The sequence below is a fragment of the Chelmon rostratus genome, chromosome 20, assembly GCF_017976325.1.
Source record: "Chelmon rostratus isolate fCheRos1 chromosome 20, fCheRos1.pri, whole genome shotgun sequence".
In the NCBI taxonomy this organism is placed as follows: domain Eukaryota; kingdom Metazoa; phylum Chordata; class Actinopteri; order Chaetodontiformes; family Chaetodontidae; genus Chelmon; species Chelmon rostratus.
Genome location: NC_055677.1, coordinates 20,169,335 through 20,189,235, shown reverse-complemented (window position 1 = coordinate 20,189,235; position 19,901 = coordinate 20,169,335). Strand labels below are relative to the sequence as shown.

Here is a 19,901-nt window from a genome sequence, read left to right as displayed (position 1 = left end):
AGCTGGGAGTACAGGACTCAGGATCACATCTGAATCAGTCTTTTTACCTTGTCTTTTATAGCTGCTGGTTGCGTTTATTTCACCATATGAGTATGATGCTTGATTGTTACACGCTGTGCACACGCTGTCCGGTCTCTGGAGTTTGTCTTTGTCAGTCTGCTGCACTCGTCAACGCCTCCTAGGCCAAACACAGGTCAGCTTCACCTGCATACAAATGTGTCTGTTGCTCTGCTGCGCTGGTGATGAATTTTAGCTCCAAGCTTACAGCAGTTGTTTGGAAAACATGCTCACACAGAATCGATGTACGGATCAGTTTGAAGAGCTTTGATATCTTTCAGAAATGGAAAACATGTCCAAGTCGACATTTGCTCACATCATTTGTGACTTGTTAAATCGTTTTTAGTGATGACGGTCTGACAGACCCACTGTCCAGCGAATGGCTCGACAATATATGAGTGTGATCTGCAGTTGGGTGGGTGTTTGGGGTTATTTACACTTCTACATCCATATTGAGTGAACTCTATGAGACCCTAGTTTTAGGACACTCCTGGAAAATGATCCTTGTCATACAGAAGAGACGAGCGAACAGTTTTCTTATGGCCAAGCAGAGCAATGTTCATGTCTGGCCTAGTCTGTCACCTAAACTTAATCCAGCCAAAAACTTTGTTTAACTGATGAAGACCACACTGAAGGCAAAAAGCCACAAAACAGCAAAACAAAAGCAGGCGGGGAAGTTGCTGTAATACCTAGAAGCCTGGCAGAGAATCACCAGCATACACCGAGTGTAGATAGTCATTGACTGCAAAATATTTGTAACCAGATTATTGATACAAGTTGACTGTGTCTCTTCCAGTTTCTCTGGAGCTTTGGAGTTGTGGGTGATTGGTGACATTAAAGCAACAGCACTGTCCACAATAGGCCACCTTATTCACAATGCATCTTTCCATTCGGTTATCCCTCTGTTTATTTGTGCCTTCATCCACACCCTGTTTGAAACGCAGTGAATGTCAGTCAAACTTGCATTCTGACGCTCTGTGTTTTTTCTGGCCTTGCTGTCAGCACAGCGGCCGAGCTCCTGCAGTTCACTGTGTGATTCTATTAAGCAGAGACACAAGGCAGGCTGTGCTAATGCCTCTTTACACTGATTCAGTCCTGCTCTCATCCAGGGCGAGCGCAGTGCAGACAGTGGAATACATTACTGCAAGTAAAGCTACTTAGAACTGCTCCATAATACCCACGATTTCATTCTTGGTGTGTCTTTGTGTTTTAATGTGTTTGTGTGTGATCTGTGTCTATGTGTGTGTGTGTTTGTGCATATGTGTATGGAATATGGTTGTATGCGGTTCCTTGACACTTGCGAGTCAAAGCCCTCGTGTCAGAGCCACTGGGACAGAGACAGGGAGGATGTGACTGCAGCCATGGCTGCCTGTGTGTGCTGACATCTATGCATTATTGTGCCTGTGCATATCTCGGATGATTGTGTCTATGCGTGTGTGTGTGGGAAACACGCTGCCTGGGAGGTTAACCTTAACAGGGTCAGTGCCTTCAGAACAGTTCTCGTCATCTTCATCTTCAGTGGACACTGGCTCTATTGCTGTAATTGCAAAACGCTGTTGTTTTAGTTAGTGTGTAAGCACAGCGCAAGTCATGGAAGTTGATGTATATTTCATGGAGCTGCTATATGCACTCAGGCATTGTGCAAATGTTTTTGTGTGTGTGCGCGCATAGTTTGCATGTTTGTCAACTCATTTTCCCGCTACATCTTTATGCACACAGACTCGTGGTGATATAGTCTATTGTTCCGCCTTCCTTCTCCCCATTATTCCACATTTTCTCTCTGCCCTCCTGCTTTCCTAACCATTCATCTTCCTCTCTGTCATTCCTCAGTCCTCCCTCCCTCTTCTGTTGCCTCCTCCTCCGTCTCCTGTTATTCGATGTCTGATTGCCCCTCTGTCCCCCTCTCTTTACCCAGGTGCTGTCTCTGGGTGCAGACGTGTTGCCAGAGTACAAGCTCCAGGCTCCTCGCATCCACAAGTGGACGGTGTTACACTACAGCCCCTTCAAGGCGGTGTGGGACTGGCTCATCCTGCTGCTGGTCATCTACACCGCCATCCTGACACCCTACTCAGCCGCATTCCTCCTCAACGACCAGGTGGGGTCTCATCAAGCAGTAGAATCATTAATCAGCCTGCTGTCAAGTCAAGTCAGTTTTATTTATATTGTCCAATCACAAATCCCAAAATTGTTTCAGAAGCCTTTGCATCGATACGAGTATGATCTGCAAACATGAGTCAAGGGTGTGTATGTAAACATAGATAGATACATGTTGCCCCACGATACTGACACTATTCTGACACACAGTATTGTAGAGATTAGTTTGACTATACTTTTATCACTGTGGATCCATGATAATGCAATGTGTAATGGATGTCAAATTGATGTTACATGCACAGATACATATATCCACACACACCCCCGTCATCTAACCTGTATAAATCCACTACAATTACAAACCTTATCCTAAGAAGTTGGGACACTGTGTCAAAAAATAAAAACAGAATGGAATCATTTGCAAACAAACTGTGTTCCTGAGTCCTTGTAGTAACATCCTTCATCCAATCATGTGTTCACAAAGTGGTGAACCTCGCTCCATCCTCGCTTATAAACGACTGAGTCTTTCATACCCAATCATGATACTATCACCTGTTACCAACCTGTTTACCTGTGGAATGATTCAAACAGGTGTTTTTGGAGCGTTCCACATCTTTCCCAGTCTTTAGTTGCCCCTGTCCCAACTTGTTTGAAACATGTTGTTTGTTGCTGCATCAGATTCAGAATAAGCAGATATTTAGAAAAATCTATGAAGCTGATGAGGTCAAACATTAAATATATTGTCTTTGTGCTGTTTTTAGTTGAGTAGATGTCGAAAATGATTAGCAAAATATCACATTCTGTTTCTTTTGTTTGACACAGAATCACAAGCTTTTTGGGATCGGTTTGTACATTCATGCTCACAGTTTAGCATCAGTCCTCCTGTTCTGCACATGCTTTGTTAGGGATGAACCAAAATCGATTTAATCCTCACACGTTCTTCAAACAAAAAGTAAAACTGTTTTTATAGACAGACTTCATGTTAAGTTAGTTCAAGTTCACTTCCCACAGGAAATTAAAGGACTACGACAGTTTTCATATGTAAACTATTTTATTATAATTGTAATGATTGAGTTATTATCAACAGCAGTTTGGGCATCAACATTTTCTTTGCACAGCAAATGAACAGAGCCGAGCTGCGAGATTGACTGTGGTAGTGTCCTTTGAGTGACAGAGCGTCTTCTGGTGAATGGTGATAAATGAAGTAATACACACAGAGGAGTTCCATGGCACGGAAAATTCAGACTGAATAAACGTGGACAGTGTTTCCCAGGACAATGTGTTCTTGTAACATAGAAAGCTATTCTAGCTTTTTTTATGTGTGTTAAAGTACTGTAGCTTCTCCTAAGATTTGGATCCTGCTGAGAGCCCTGTTTTTTCTGTCGCTTCATGTTATGTCTACATATGTATGCAAATTATCTTGACATCCTTAATACTAATCCATTTGAAGGAGGTAATCACACAGAGGTGTTCTATTTTTAGAGCATTAGATTATAATTCCCCTCTCCTGTCTTTTTTTATTCTACTTTCTTCTGTATTCTCTCTTTCACTTGTCTCTCATCTCCCGTCTCTTCTCTGCTCTCAGGAAGAGGTAGCCATGCAGAGTTGTATTTACTCCTGCTCTCCTCTCAATGTGGTGGACCTCATAGTGGATATCATGTTCATTATTGACATCCTCATCAACTTCAGGTCTGACTTTGGGCATATTAATGTAGTGTGATAGTAGTAGTAGTGGTATTTGTTCTAGTAGAAGCAGCTGCAAATCAAATTCCTAATCCAGTCCTCTGTCCTCATTAATCTGTTATTAGAACTGGTTGTAAAAGAGGAAACTCTGCTAGCAGCATTAGTAGAACTAGTTAATGGTAAAAGATACACAGTGATGTTCACAGTGGTATTAGAATAACAGCTATTAATGGCAGTCGTTTTAATATAATGTTCACTCTTGGTCTCAGGACAACATATGTGAACTCTAATGATGAGGTGGTGAGCCACCCAGTGCGCATCGCCGTCCACTACTTCAAAGGCTGGTTCCTCATCGACATGGTGGCTGCTATTCCCTTTGACCTGCTCATCTACCGCAACGGAGAGGAGGTACGTCATGGTGGAGTGTTGGCTGCTGATAGACCACAGAGGAGGTGTGAGGGTGGCAGAGAGATGGAGGGATTAAGAGAACAGCAGAGAAATGTTGCACTGCCATCGTGTCTGCCAGTGTCTTTATCTAATGGAATGAAGAGCAGATAAGAAACAGAAAGACACAAAGAGGGAAGAGGAGGAGAGGCACAGGGAGGTGGAAGATAGGGAATAAGAGGACGGTGGAGAGAGGCAGAGGTGGTCTAGTTTTCGTTTCAGAATTTAATTGTCTCCATGGGGAAGCTGATTTGCAGTCAGCTGTGGTGGAGCATCAAAATAAAACGTGTCTACCATACATGCGTGATGCAGTGTACACACTGCTGGTGAGAAATTAAGTCAATTAATCAAGTATTTTCTTGAGAGAAAAAATCTAAAATTTTGATAATTGATGAATTCTTTTGTTTTGGTAAAATACCAAACAGTCTCTTCCTCCAGCTCCTCCAGTGTGAGGATTTGCTGTTTTTTTCAGGTTTAAATCATTAATTACCTTGAAATTTCCTGGAAATCACTATGAATGTGTCTAAAAATCAGATCAAAAATCAGACTTTTAGTGTCTAGTATGGCTCGTACTCCACAAATGCTGGATCCTACATTTCCCACAATGCACTTTGATAGCATCTTTCATGAAAACTTCCAAGCCTCCTGAATGCTCACATCTTCAGTTTGTAACTCAGGCTTTCTGTTACACAACATGAAGTCTCGAGCTCAATCTGAGATAACTGTTAACATCTCAGGGTCGTTTGCTTCAAACTAAGAAGATCTCTAGAGCCACAAAGGACAATAAACAGCTGAGTAAACCGAGAAGCAGTCCTCGTGATGACTAAACTGAACTTCATGTGTAAAAAAAAAAGTGTGCCTTTAATCCTATAATGAACATAATCACTGGTTGCATCCTTAATACAGTATAACAAAGACTGTAGTGGCACATAGCACAGTATAGTTTAGTCTAGTGCATCAGTTAAAAAGACACTTGGTACTTAAGTTCTGTGATTTGCTGAATGATGGAGGTCTTGGTCGGAGCATTTCAGGAAGTGGGAGGTTGGTATGTGGAGGAAGAGGCAGGTGTTAGAGGAAGAGGAAAGGGAAGTGAGTTACTCTGTAGGCTGCTGGAGCCCTCTGACAATACTTCCCACATAATGAGGATGAAAACTACACAGCTGCCTCAGCCCAGGGTAGTTCCACTGACAGAGCAAACGGGACTTGAATTGCATCTATAAGTGATGTGAAACGTGTAAGTGAAAATGTTATTCACTGTGATTAAGCCGCCCAACAAGCCAATAATGTTGAATGTGGAAACTCCCCAACATCCAAATACTGCCCGTGGAAAGCTTTGCCAAGGTTCACTTCATTGATGCTGTCCGGAGGGAGCCACAGAGCCAAGAAAGTCGAGATATTCTTCAGCATACCGCTATTATTTACTGTGAGGAGAGGACACACACACACACACACACACACACAGAGCAGGACTAGGCTCTCTGCCAGCGCAGTAATCGGCCTGTTATTTATTTGTTGTATGGACACGGAGGGGGCCAGCTGAATACAAGTAGAAAGGAGAGGGAGTAGACAGCCCACGGTAATGAAAGGGAGTCAGGATTTACCACCTCCACAACACTGAATCACATCGGGACAAGGCCGCGGCTGCACCACCTGTGTGTGGAAGTGTGTGTATGTGACGGGGTGACAGCAGGTGGGAACGCTGTGAGGAGATATCAGAACCAAGGGACTCTGTTTTCCACCATGCTTTACAATACCTCATCTCTTCTTCTCTCTGTTTCTCCCACCCCCATCAGACCACCACTCTGATCGGTCTGCTGAAAACCGCTCGTCTCTTGCGATTGGTGCGTGTAGCCAGGAAGCTGGACCGCTACTCAGAGTACGGCGCAGCTGTCCTCTTCCTCCTCATGTGCACCTTTGCCCTCATCGCTCACTGGCTGGCCTGCATCTGGTACAGTGCCATAAGACTGTCTGATGGTGTACTGTGTCTTGTAGAGCACAATGTCATTTAAGTTCATCTGATTCTGACCACAGTCAAATTGTTGTGATTGATTGATTGAGTTTGAAAATCAATTTAGTGTGCTTATCTTTGTACCACTTATAAGAGCACCGCCCTAACATCAGTAAGTCCAATCATATTATAACTGTTTTTTCCAGGTATGCCATCGGTAGCGTGGAGAGGAATGGTTCTATTGGCTGGCTCCACACGCTGGGGGACCAACTGGGAAAACACTACAATGACTCTGTCCAAGGTTCTGAGAGGAACAATAATGTAGTACTAACACTGTTCTGTTCTGTTGACTAAATAACTTTTTATAATGCTTGTGTAAAATGTCCTCTCCAGGTTCAGGACCCTCAATCAAAGACAAGTACGTCACAGCTCTGTACTTCACCTTCAGCAGTCTGACCAGTGTGGGATTTGGAAATGTGTCCCCAAACACCAACTCTGAGAAGATCTTCTCCATCTGTGTCATGCTCATAGGATGTAAGTAATGACAGTATGGTAAAAGTAGCTGGTCCTTGGCTTCAGACATGGGTGGAAGAAAGTGTTCAATAAGAATGTCACAGTATGTGAAATATAGCTTTTACACTGACAAACTTCCCTGATGCAAAAATAAAACCAATGAAATAAAACGATAAAATAATAATAATAATAATAATAGTAATAATAAAAATCTGAAATTAACCAATGGAGACACCCCATATTCTGTGCTTTACCTGCCAGCATCAGATCAGAGTCAGCTGCGTTCAGGCTCCATCAAAGTTCAAAGACGATGGAAATGCTGCTTGAAAATAAAACTGCAAAATGTACCGTGCAATCTGGGTGTTAAGTGCTAAATTTCAGCCTAGCCATTAACACATTATCATGACAACAATACAATATTTGTGGTGAGTCTCCCTCTTCCAGCTCTTCTTTAACGATTCTGCGGGGTCCACTCAGCACAGCAGGTTCGCCTTCCAACAGAAAGAGAGCAGGGAATCACAAAGGTTTTGTTTTTTTCTTTTTTTATACATCGGGGCTTCTCAAAGTTCGGCCCTTGTTCCGCATCCAGGCCAAATGGCAACCCATAACTCAGTGATAATCAGCTGGCATCTCACGAGCCACATCCAGCCTGCAGAATATTCATGAATTCAGAAAACGTACACATCAAACAATCCTCACCAGTGGAAGAGGCCCAGTCTGTCCCGAGAGTGATCGTCGATTAGCTTGCCAACCCTTAGCACGAGCCAAAAAGTCAGTAACTCATGTTATTCTCTAACACCGTCCTCTCTGCCCTGGGACCCACCGTCAAACCGCTCTGCTCCCAGGCGGCCCATTCCCTGCAGCCGACAGCAGCACACCAGCCGGACTTCAGGAGGCAGCTCCAGAGCAGTCGGACAATCACTAAGCTTGTCTATTATATACAAGAGGCATCACTTGGGTTTGTTTTTGTTGACCAACTGTTGTGTCAAACTGAGTATTTTTGTTTTGTATTGAGTCTGACTGCCTCCTGGGTGGAGGTCTGAGAGCTTTTTCTAGTTATATATCTATTTATCATCGTTATATATTTTCCATGTTCACTCTGATATAAACTCAAAAAAATATCATTCATTTTGTGAGAAAGTGAAAATATTAAACAATAAAAGGTGAATTACGCCTCCTTTTTTCATGTGAAAGTCCAGTGTCTACTGGGCCCTTGGACAGATGTAGTTTTGGACCCCTCCCCCCTTGTGTTATGAATAGGTTTTGATACATTTTGGTAAAGCTGGAGATCGTTCACAGCGACCCTGTCCTGTGTGATGAATGAGGTTTTAATGTGGCTCATTTCCCTCTGGTTGACATTGTTGTCATGGTGACATTACCTGCTGCAGAGAGGGTTGTGTGTTGTTGCTGCAGAGAGGGTTGTGTGTCAAATGTTACACCAGAGAATTTACTATTGGCTCCTAAATCGAAGGAACAGAGCGTGTCTGCTTTTCTGTAGGACACAATAACTGGTGTAAATATGTGTGAGTCAGAAATAAATATGGACTAACTTGTCTGCCTCGGTTTCATGCTGGCCCAGTCACAAGAGATGTGACGCTAATTAATTGATTAAATGTTATTTTGTTGTCACCAATTGTCCCAGACGTCTGACCTTGCATCAAAATCAGATGCAGACCTTTGGGCAGTCAGTAAGAACCCCTGCTATATACTGTATTATTCTTCTCATACAACAGTAGCTGGACAGAGCCATAAATCATACTTTTCATTCTGAAACCATATCATTTAATGATAAATTAATAAAATCCATCAGCAGGGACTGTAATATCCCCTCTCATGGTTTCCTCTCCACAGAGTAATTACCTCTGCAGGCTGGCAGAGCCCTGGACCTCACTGATCAGGCAAACCATTGGATGAGAGAATAAATATGACATTTAAAAGGAGATGTCTCTCTATAAAGGGACAAGACACTAGTCACAGCTGGTTATAGCATGCAGGTATTCATTATTTTGTGTTGTGCCTTGAAATAAAATTGAATAGAGCAATATGTATTTCACTGTAGTTATACTTTAATAGGGTTCAAATCAATGACTTGGAGGTACTGATTCTACAAGGCTGTTCATTGTTTTGTTTTTTTTGCTTTGGCTGCGTTCCTCCTCCAGACAGTTTGATAGTTGCTTGGCTACAAAAGGCTTGTAAAATTTCCATTTATTGAAGTACAATATTCTGTTGCTCTAAAATGGAAGTGCACCATGGAACTGCAATGAGCATTAGATATTCAAATAATCAGAGATCAATTGTGTTCCTTGTGACACACACATGCAAAAATACACATCCTCAGTGACACACAGCAGTTTAGTGTGTGATGGAGACAGTGATGGGAGCTGACAGAGGTTGAGAGGTTAGCAGAATCCAACATGACAACAGGACAAAACGGGGAGGCTCATGAAGGATATGACACAAAGCGCTCTGTCCTCTACAGACACAACTCTTTTAGATCAGTCAGCCTCCTGCTGTCTGTTCTCAGAGGACTGACCCCGCAGAAAACACCCGGGTGACCTGAATCATTCTACAGTTACTTTTAGTGCTAGAATATCAATAACAGCTCAAACATATTCAAGCAATACTGTATACTGCAATAGCTGTTTTATTGGATGCTGCAATCATTCTTCCTGTCTGTACTGGTCCTCCCTGCTTAACTATTTAATGTAAGTGACTGGAGATCAAATCCAGAGTCCAGATGCATTCAAAACTTGATCTGAAGCTAATGTTCAGCAGTCTGAGTCACATGGATCAAGTGGACCACTCAACCCACAAGATGGACCTGGAAATTGCACGCTGGAATGCACATTGTACACAGATTGAGGATTGGATTTAGTCCCCCATCACCTACACTGAAAGTGCATCAGGTCTGTTCTGCCAGTAAGAGCGGGAGGAACAATCAGAGAGGCCCAAAACTCTGCATACAGAAACAGCCGGGTGTCAGAGGGAGATCAGTCCATGATTTTGGGGCCACAACACAGAATCGACCGGCACATTTGCTGAACATACAGACTCTGAGGGCCCCTATGAAGACATGAGAATGTATATATCTGTGCTCTTTTCTTCAACACAGCTCTGATGGATGCTACTACACCTTCATGATTCTTCATGATTAAACCATCAGCTGTTGCAGCTTCCTCTCTCTCTCTCTCTTCTTCTTCTCTCCGTATCTTTCTTTGCCTTCCTCCACAGTATCTTTATGAAACTCATCACCCGAGGGTGTCAAGCTTCATAATATTTTTTTTCACATGGAGAATACAGGCAGTGTGTCAGGTCATATCAGTGTATCAAGTGCCAGTGTAACTGTACTATTACCAAACTGCTACTGTTGTGCTCTCTGTAAATGTACAGCATGTGTTATTCTCTCCCCTCCTGCCTACTTCAAAAAACTCACCCTCACCCTCTATTCATCTCCCATCTCCAGCCCTGATGTACGCCAGCATCTTCGGGAACGTTTCAGCCATCATCCAGCGGCTGTACTCTGGGACGGCCCGCTACCACACCCAGATGCTGAGAGTCAGGGAGTTCATCCGCTTCCACCAGATCCCCAACCCGCTCAGGCAGAGGCTGGAGGAGTACTTCCAACACGCCTGGTCCTACACCAATGGTATCGACATGAATGCTGTGAGTACTGATCTTCATGCACCCAAATCCTTTGTGTGTACACCCAGTCTGATAATGTTAATGAGTGAGTGTTGCGCATGAATACACAGATGTACACACAAAAGGCTAGAGGAGTATTTTGAGCCTGCGTTGTACGTTAATAGGATGATTGGAAGACTTTGTCTCAGCATGCATGGTCCGACACCCTCAGAGAAAATAGGAAAGATGTGAGTATCATAAATAATATGCACACACACACACACACACACACATACTCACACATGTGCAAATAGTTGGTTAAAGTATTTGCAACATGCATGGATCAACATCAGTCTGTTCACATGCATGACACTCTTTTCACACATGTATGCATAAGTTCATGCACACACAAACATACACTCACAATGACTCACACCTGTCAAAGGACACAACCGCACCACGCATGCTAGCACACATGCAGACTGAAGGACTGCTTTCGACATGCTTGTTGTACACAGTCAACCTCAGCCTGAACTCTGTGAGTCACAGTGTATAGGATGGTGCTGCTGACACACACACACACACACACAAACACACAGGCTCAGGCATAGTCCGAGTCACCTCTTCTCTTTGTGTTTACCAGCATTATGAAGGCTTTGACTCGGATGTGACAGCGGACACACCCATGCATGCCGCCACAGATGCACACGCACACACGTGATCAGAAACAGAACACACACGTGAGATCTGCTGATGCCGATGTTTAATGCAGTGCATGAGTCAGTGGATGTCCTCTTGACTGTCATTGTTAACAGCACACCATACATTATGTGTAGATATGCAAACAGAATAGATGGGCTGCAAGTGTGCATTTAGCCATTGTTTGACCACTCAAATTGATTCCGGACTATTGGTATATTTGCAGCTGCAGCTTTTCAGATTTTTCACTGCAAACTGTTTCATAATCTCTCCTCAAAAAGTACACTTTGCTAAAAATATCTCTGCCTTTCCAGCATCCAAATTCTTTTTAAAATTGCTCGTCGGAGCATAATCAGTACCTCATTATTGCCTGTGAAGCCTTATAGGAGCATAGAGGAACTCCGTTTTGGAGGAAAGTCCCAGTGCAGACACAGTACTCCATCAGTGAAAGTGTGTTTCATTTCATTGCAATAAGTGAGCCATTGAAGTAGAGAGGAAACAAATTTGACAGGCATCCATTGGAACGTATTTTCTGGGTTCAACCGCCTCATCTTCCCTCGTTATGTTCCCTCTCTTAAAGGCCTGGTGAAGTGCGGCGTAGTGAGAATGTTTACTGTAATGATTATTATGATTGGAGGAGGAGCTGTCTGTCTGTCTGTCTGTCTGTCTGTCTGTCTGTCCGTCCGTCTATCTCCACAATGATTTAATCAGCTGTGACCTCTTCCATTCATGAGGATGGAGAGAATAACAGTGCAGCTCTGATGAGGAGCATTGTGATAAAATGCAGGAGGAAGGAAAAAGAAACCTGTTGTGTTTTGAATGAGCAGGACACTGAATCTACTCTGAGGTTGCACTTTTGCTGGTCTCCAACCTCTATGTGAATATGTGCCACGTACACAGACACTCGCAGAGATCAATATCGTATGAAATAAACATCTGTTCTTTCCAGGGTGTCGTGTTATTGACTTTGGATGCAGGAGCGCAACCACAGCTCATTGCTGCTCTCAGATGTGCTCAGTTCAGTGGAACCAGAGAGAATAACACACCTTCAGATAGACCAGATTGAACTGAATGTGCATGGTGAATCCTGTGATTGATAAGCTTCTGCTGTCTTTGAAGTCTATGTTTGGTCTTTGTGTTTATGCTCACGCAGAGTTTCAGGGTGAGGAGGTGGTTCTCTGTTCTGTTTCAGGGTTGGAGGAACTGGGTAGATTGGATAGAAGTTGTTAATGCAACATCCATCTTAATAAACAGAATTATTTTTATCTTATTTTTCCTGTTGTAGGAAAGGATTGTATTATTTTATTCTTTTTTTCAAAACCATGCAGACACAGAAATACACAGTCCCATTGCATGTGTTGTGTGGGATCTCATAAGTACAACAGCGGGTTAGTGCTTCACCCAAGCATGTCATTTTAATTTTAATTTAAAAAAATATTAAACTCTCTCTCAGAACAGTGACGTCTTACTGTCCAGCCACCACAGTCCAGGTGAGAGAAGATTGAAGCTGCTGAAAAGGCAATCATCAGCGGGCCCCCTGAGCAAGCGGCAGCCAGTGTTTTGCAGACTTTTTTGCCCTGGGTTTTGCTTCTGAGGCTGTTGGGTTGGGTTTGCTCTTTGTAGTGCAAATGAAAAATGAGAGGTTTCCATAGCACAACACCGTTATTATTGAAAACACAATGACCAGTTTCATCATGATTTTTTATTTGCTAGGTTGATGTAAATGTATATAAATGCAGGATACACTGTGTGTATATAAAAAAAAAACATTCATTGAGTCCCCACTCCCCAGCTTTTGAAACTAAACCTACACTGACAGTAGGTGGTTAACTCCCTAGACAGATATTTAGTCACCTGTGTGTATGTTTGTGGTCACAGTGTGCAGTGCAGTGTCCCAGAGGCCGTGAAAACAAAAAACCACAACAGTCCATAAAAAAACTTTTCTTTACTTTTCCACATGAACAGAAGTTTTGTTCAGGAGAGAAGCTGAAGCAAAGACTGCAATAATATATCATGACAGCAAACATTTATATGAACAATAACAGTGTCGCCTTGAAAGTCAGCAGTTCAGGATCTGCTAAATGCTCCATTAAACTGGAAGCAAAAGAACACCTGCTACTGCCGGGCTGCAAAACCTGACTGGAAAGATGTAGTGGTAGAATAAAAAAGCGTCTGGTTACTGGAGTAAAAGAGTAAAGGGGTGGAGATGACGAGCAATGAGGCCCACAAAAAGACAGCAACTCAGGAGCTTAAGGCTGAGGCGGCGGGTGAAAAATGTCAAAAAGAGAGGCGTGGACGCCGGCCTATAGAGAGATGAGCGGAGCCCAGTGAAGGCTGAAATGAAGAAAGTAGCTTGAAATGGAGAGGGAGAAACATGGTGTGGGTGCTTTAGGTACGGCTCTGTTCTGTGCAGTCAGCCAGAGAGGGACAAGAGAAGAGAAGGGAGGAGCTGGGGGTTCCCATGCTTCCAGTGAACTCATTAAAGCTGCACCAGTTCTTCATATTAATTACACTCCACGGGCCTGCTGACTCTGTGCCGCCTTCAATACAGTTTGAAATCATTTTGCTGTGACGCTCTTAAATTTACTGCACAGGCCATTTTGAAGAGTTGGCACCCCAAACTGCTGATGCTCGTCTTCTTCTTAAGGGTTAAACTCATCAGAAGATTCAGTTGGAACCATGACTTCTCTGAAGGTTCAAACTGATATCTTCTGATAAATGTATAGGCAGTTTAGTTCAGTCGTGGTCATTTGTGGAATGATGTCATTACAGTAAAAGGCTAATGTCCCCTCAGTGTCCAAGGCTCCTCTTTTTATTATTCCTTTTAAAGCGTCCATAATCTGTGACATTTATTTAATGTGAGCTCTTTGTTCTGGACTCATCCTGTCAGTCACTGACTGTAATAGCATGTATCAATAGTAATGTAACCTTTCTCTATCAATTCATTCACTTTCTGTATCTCACCTCCTCTCCTTCCTTCTTTTTCCCTCCTCTCCTGCCTCTCCTTCTGCTTTCACCTCTCCTTGGCTTTTTCTTTCTTCCAACTCTTTTGCCCCACTATTACTTTTTATCACCTCCTATATTCTTTCTTTCTTTCTTTCCTTCTGTCTTCCTTCTCCCTCTGTCCTCCCCTACGTCTCTATCCTTCGTTCCTTGTCCTTGGCTCCTCGCTCCCTCTCCCCAGGTGCTGAAAGGTTTCCCGGAGTGTCTCCAGGCGGATATCTGCCTCCATCTGAACCGGACGTTGCTGCAGAACTGTAAGGCTTTTAAAGGCTCCACCAAGGGCTGCCTCCGGGCGTTGGCCATGAAGTTCAAGACCACCCACGCACCCCCTGGTGACACGCTGGTCCACGCTGGGGACGTCCTCACGGCCCTCTACTTCATATCCAGAGGATCCATAGAGATACTGAGAGGAGACGTGGTGGTGGCCATCTTAGGTATAAAACACACACACACACACACACATTGCATTTCCCTTGTTGACTTTTAGGTTATTAGAAACCAAATCTAAAGCAAGAGCGTGGCAACATCTGGAAATACTGATTCTTTTACTGGAGATCACTTCCAAGTATAACCAGTTTAGACCAGTATTTAAATTTGCATTGCAGCCTGCTGGTCTAGTCCACATCAAACCAACTCAGGGCTGCTTCCCTGAGGCCCTGCAGCATGTATGGACAGTAGTATTGAAAGTCCTCCATTATCTCTGCTACACATTTTGAACAAGTGTTTAAAAGACCTCTGTCTCTCACATTTTCTGTTTGGTTAAATATGTATTAGCTGGTAGCGCCATCTGCTGGAGAGCACTGAGTGTTTCTCCCAATAGATCTGTGGAGAGTCAGGATAACTCAGACATGTTCAGAGTGCACCTCACCTCTTGACTAATGTGAGCTGGGCTTTGATCTGTCTACCCGAACCGGACCCACAATTTGTGATCATCACGTGGAAAGCTGTTAACAATTTATTCTCAGTAATTATTTCACTTTTACACATCTTTCCTGAAGTTGATATTTAAAAGTTGGGGGAAGACATTTATTAGTCAGAGAAGAATCAACTGTCAGTTTGGGAAAATATCTTAAATGCATAATTCATTTTGCCATTGAATCTACTGGGCCCACATTTTGATGATGTTACTTTATCATGGTTCCCTGCTGAAGATACAGTAATGTCTTTCATGCATTTCATCCATAAACGTTTCCTTTCTCTTCCCCTCTTCCAGGGAAGAATGACATCTTCGGCGAGCCTATCAACCTGTACTCCCGACCAGGTAAATCCAACGCCGATGTGAGGGCTCTAACCTACTGCGACCTCCATAAGATCTTCAGAGAGGATGTTCTAGAGGTGCTGGACATGTATCCTGAGTTTGCGGACAACTTCTGGAACAACTTGGAAATTACCTTCAACCTGCGAGACGTGAGTTTACAGTCCTCATTAAAGAACAACTGTACATATACTGTAATTCTGATTCAGACAAACTTCCTGAATACTCTGGAAACATTACGACCACTTGAATGATTGCTCTGTTGTTGAAGCTCAATTGTAATATTTTCCCTGTCCGTCCATGTACTGAATGCATGCTCTCTGTGTTGTTGTGTCCAAGCAAACAATTTATTATAACCTTTGAAAAGAACTCTTGATTCTTACTGTTGCTTGTAGCATACCTGCACTGCATCTTTTTTAATAAAGACTATTTAATGCTGGTCCTCATTTCAGACCAACATGATCCCAGGCTCTCCAAGCAGCGATGACTCCAACTGTGGAGGATTCAACAAATTGCGCAGACGCAAGTTATCATTCCGGAGACGTACAGAAAAAGGTGACCCATCCTCCCACAACTCATCTCGCTCACTTGTTTTATTGTCACATAAAAAACCCGAACGTCTGATCGGTTGCAGAAACACAACTTCAGTACGGCGTAAATTTCATTTGGTAATGGGGTTTACTCATGCCAGAGGTTTTCTGGCAATCCTCCCCCAGTGGTCATCTTTGAAAAGTTCTTCCTGATCCAGCTGGGCTGACCACTCTGTCTCTATTTTCATCTTCCCTGGCACACCTCTGTCCAGATGATGCAGATGCTGGAGAAATTAAAAAGTCCCATAAGTCTGTGAGACGGAGACAGAGGGAAGCAGCCAACAACCAGAAGCAGGAGGAGGCACAGAAGCGTCAGTGGGAGGCACATCGAAGCTCTGTGTCTTCACACTCCAGTGGCGATGAGGTATAACTACAGTCGCTGTTGTTGTTGTACATCATGGCACAATGAAAACTTGATGTGCTGATGTCTCGGATCTGCACCTCTTACAGGGGGAGGAGTCAGTTGTGACGAGACTCGCCCCTCCACCAGCAATGCTGGAGAATCCGCAAGCTCAGACGCCACCCAGGAACTTCAATGAGAGCACAGAGGGCGATGGAGACCCCAAAACTGGGAACACCTGCAACGCCCTGTCAGGTAGAGTGGAACAGAATAGCATCCACGTGTCCTCGAGACCTGTGCAGTGATGCCCGCCCAGTGTTCCATGCAAAAACACACTCACTCTCTCCACCTGTCTTCTTCTCCCCCAGGTGCATTCTCCGGCGTGTCCAACATCTTTAGTTTCTGGGGGGAGAGTCGGGGGGGCGGTCAGTACCAGGAAGTTCCCAGCTGCAGCCTGGCCTCCCCCCCTCCCCTCAACACGCCGCTGCACAGCCTGAGCCGACAGCAACGCAACCAGCTGGACACACGCCTGGACCTGCTCCAGAAGCAGCTCAACAGGTGTGAACGGTGGAGAGTGTTGGTGTGCGTGTTCGTGTTTTGTTTGTATCGAACGGTTGAAGAAATACAGCGCTGAAGTTCCTGCTAAAGCGCTGCCGTCGTCTGACAGTTTGAGATGGTTTCTTTCACCTGGCTGCCTCTGGAGGAAACCTGTTCTCCAGATTTTCCATCCCCTGGATGGGGCTTCTTTGTCAGGTCTTGTTGAGATCACAGGCTGTGTGTCTTTGCGCTGGCGTATAGCTCTGAGGCTGGCTGCGCCTCCAGCTGCATGCTCACAGTTTTAACGCATGATTGACTGGATGCCTCTGCTGGATGGGATGTGTCAGCAGGCTAAAGGTTTATGTGAGGAATTTCGGATGTGGAGTAGTGGTGTGAAACGAGAAAACATCTGCACATACGCTAAAGTCTCTGTTGGACCTCAGAAAGCTGAACAGAGCTGAAGACATCAGCAGAATGAGTCCTAATTAGCTAATTGGAGCCTCAGATAGGACCCAGCAGATTTCATGGCAAAATGCACACCTTCTGTATGTGTGTAGTAAACACTCATCTATTTCCTCAATGTGACAATAGACCAAGATGATGGTTTATTAATAAGATTAAATAAACCTTTGTTGACTCCTGTGGGGGGAAGTAGATTGTCAGAGCTGCAAAAGTAACAGAATAACAGCAGGATGGGAAGAGAAATGCAGCATAAGCAAAACAGAGTTCAGAAAAGTCTGATAATTAGAATGGAAAGTTTATGCAAAGAGTGGAGGGTTAACACAATTATAAACATTCAGTTGTTACTAGCAGTCATGATTGCTAATTGGCAAGCTTATTTTAAAAGAGGCTCTTACTTTCATAGTTTTGGTCATCAGAGTCATGTCATGATGACATTTCATTCACCAGCCTCACTGAACTACAAGCAGTCTGTCTATTAAGCCTTTTACAGACTCCCTGGTCCAGCGTTGACCTCCTGTATTGACCATAGTTGCTCTGTCACACAGTGTTTCTTTGCAATGAGCAATCATATCAGACAATTCTCTTCAGGACTTTGAATTAACTCTGTGACTCCTTTGGTATTTTAACTGATTTTAATGAGAAAAACAAAATTAATTTCCTGTAAATGTGGAGTACTAATGACATGTAATACAGGATAAACACAATATAAATGACTCCTTTATGTAATAAATAACAGTTGATCTCCCTCACACTGTGTGCAGGTTGGAGAGTCGCATGTCAACGGACATCGGAGCAATCATGCAGCTGCTGCAGAGACAGATGGCCCTGGTTCCTCCTGCCTACAGCGCCGTGTCATCACCACCTCAGGTAACAATACGCTTACGCACACACATGCACACAGTTGTATCACCATCCTTGTGGGGACACTTTGTTGACGTAATGCATTACCTAGCCCCTTACCTACCCTTGCCCATCACAACTGACCCTCACCCAGACCCTAACCTAAACCTCAGTCTGAATTGCCACTAGTACCAGCAGGCATGCTGGCATTGCTAGCTGTTGTTAGGTTCAGCCATGATGAGTGAGTTTGGTTAGGGTTAGATTATAAGCATAAGCCAATCAGAGGCAGAGTAGGGCGGGTCATGCCAGGTGCAATAAAACATAAACATGCTCACGTTGATTAATGGCAGATGGATATATTCAGTTCAACTTTCACCGAAAACATATGTGTGTGTTCATGCACTGCACACACACACACACACACACACACACACACAAACTAACAACAAACACACACACACACAGGGTATGTACGTAGAAGCTCGTTGTGATGGGGGTTGTGCCAGCAAGCATCTGTTTTTGGGAAAGACTGAGTCACCTTAGCATCAGGAGGCAGGAGGAGAGACAGCTTGCTATTATTATTAGAGACTGACCCAGGCTATGAATAGACAAAAAGCTCCACTTCCTGCAGACAAATAAGACGTTGTTTCTTCCAGGCCTCACCGTACCCTGGTCCTGGGCCAGGACCAGGTCCAGGTCCTGGAGAGAGAGTGATCCAGCCTCTTACACCTCTGGAGACCGACACCCTGGCATCTCTATCACAGGTGACACACAGTAATGACTGCGTAAAATTTGAGAAATATACAAATAAAGACATGTTTGAACTGTATATACATTCATTTTATTACGGCACTTTATACAATCGAAACTATTTACTCAACCCAAACATTTTCAGCCTCATGAAAATCCATCATATAATTAAAAATGACAACGATTACAATCACAACAATTGTGAGGACAGTTTTTTTTGTCACACAGACACAGAGGAGTGAAGGTCCGTCATAAAAAAGATCTGTTGTCAAGTGCCATTTCAAATCTGCTTTTGTAAGAAGTAATCAGAAAAAGAGCAGAACACCAGACCCACTGACCTCTCAGTTTCTTCCCCTGCAGATCTTGGATTCCCAGGACTTGGAGGAGTTCCCAGCCAAGCCTCTTGACTCCCTGCAGCCCCAGGACTCCCCACTGATTGACACCAGCCAGGCCCAACTTGCCCCCTCTGGACTGGACCCGCTGGGGCAGCATCTGGAGCTGGAGCTGGGACTTGGGACTGGGGCTGGGGTGATTTCAGGGCCAGCAGTAGGTTCAGGGTTAGGTTTGGATTTAAGGAGCGGGGCAGCAGTGGGGTCAAGCTTAGGAGCAGGGTTAGACTTTGGATCAGGGGTGTGTGTGGGGCCTGGGGCTGGGCCAGCTGCTGGAACAGAGGTATCTAACCTGGATCCTGAAACCCAAAGGAGGCTGTCCCTCCAGGAACCACAGACACCTCTGGACTCACGGACACCACAGAGACACGGCTCCGACCCAGGGGGGAGCTAAGGAAGAGGTGAAGGGGGGAGGAGAGTGGGATGGAAGGACGGATTCAGAGAGAGAACGAGTGAAGTTTGATTCTGCCGTGTCCACCGTTCCTCGTGGCGCTTTGGAGATCAAGAGGCACCAACTGTACTCACCACAAAAACCCTTTAGGACACCCGGCTACTGTATCTTCACTGTTCAAATTTCACCTCTGACCTCTGAAGGAAGGACACACAGCTCAGAGAGAGTGAAGCCAGGCGGGGGGGTCAATGAGAGGGTTCAGGCCTCTCTCTGTCTCTCTCTTCC

At 44.2% G+C, this 19,901-nt stretch overlaps 1 protein-coding gene across 1 annotated transcript in view; it reads left to right on the top strand.

Annotated features, from left to right (window-relative positions):
- kcnh2b (potassium voltage-gated channel, subfamily H (eag-related), member 2b) overlaps window positions 1-19,666 on the top strand; it is a 225,127-nt gene extending 205,461 nt beyond the window's left edge. The window contains exons 7-23 of the mRNA XM_041961103.1: window positions 1,973-2,152; window positions 3,737-3,840; window positions 4,104-4,242; window positions 6,072-6,226; window positions 6,433-6,527; window positions 6,620-6,760; window positions 10,203-10,402; window positions 10,546-10,608; window positions 14,244-14,496; window positions 15,276-15,469; window positions 15,770-15,872; window positions 16,120-16,271; window positions 16,358-16,502; window positions 16,616-16,805; window positions 18,008-18,113; window positions 18,743-18,850; window positions 19,197-19,666. Of these exons, the coding sequence (XP_041817037.1) occupies window positions 1,973-2,152; window positions 3,737-3,840; window positions 4,104-4,242; window positions 6,072-6,226; window positions 6,433-6,527; window positions 6,620-6,760; window positions 10,203-10,402; window positions 10,546-10,608; window positions 14,244-14,496; window positions 15,276-15,469; window positions 15,770-15,872; window positions 16,120-16,271; window positions 16,358-16,502; window positions 16,616-16,805; window positions 18,008-18,113; window positions 18,743-18,850; window positions 19,197-19,619 (2,751 nt within the window). The 3' untranslated portion in view covers window positions 19,620-19,666. The remainder of the gene's footprint in view (window positions 1-1,972; window positions 2,153-3,736; window positions 3,841-4,103; window positions 4,243-6,071; window positions 6,227-6,432; window positions 6,528-6,619; window positions 6,761-10,202; window positions 10,403-10,545; window positions 10,609-14,243; window positions 14,497-15,275; window positions 15,470-15,769; window positions 15,873-16,119; window positions 16,272-16,357; window positions 16,503-16,615; window positions 16,806-18,007; window positions 18,114-18,742; window positions 18,851-19,196) is intronic.
- Window positions 19,667-19,901: the final 235 nt, after the last annotated feature.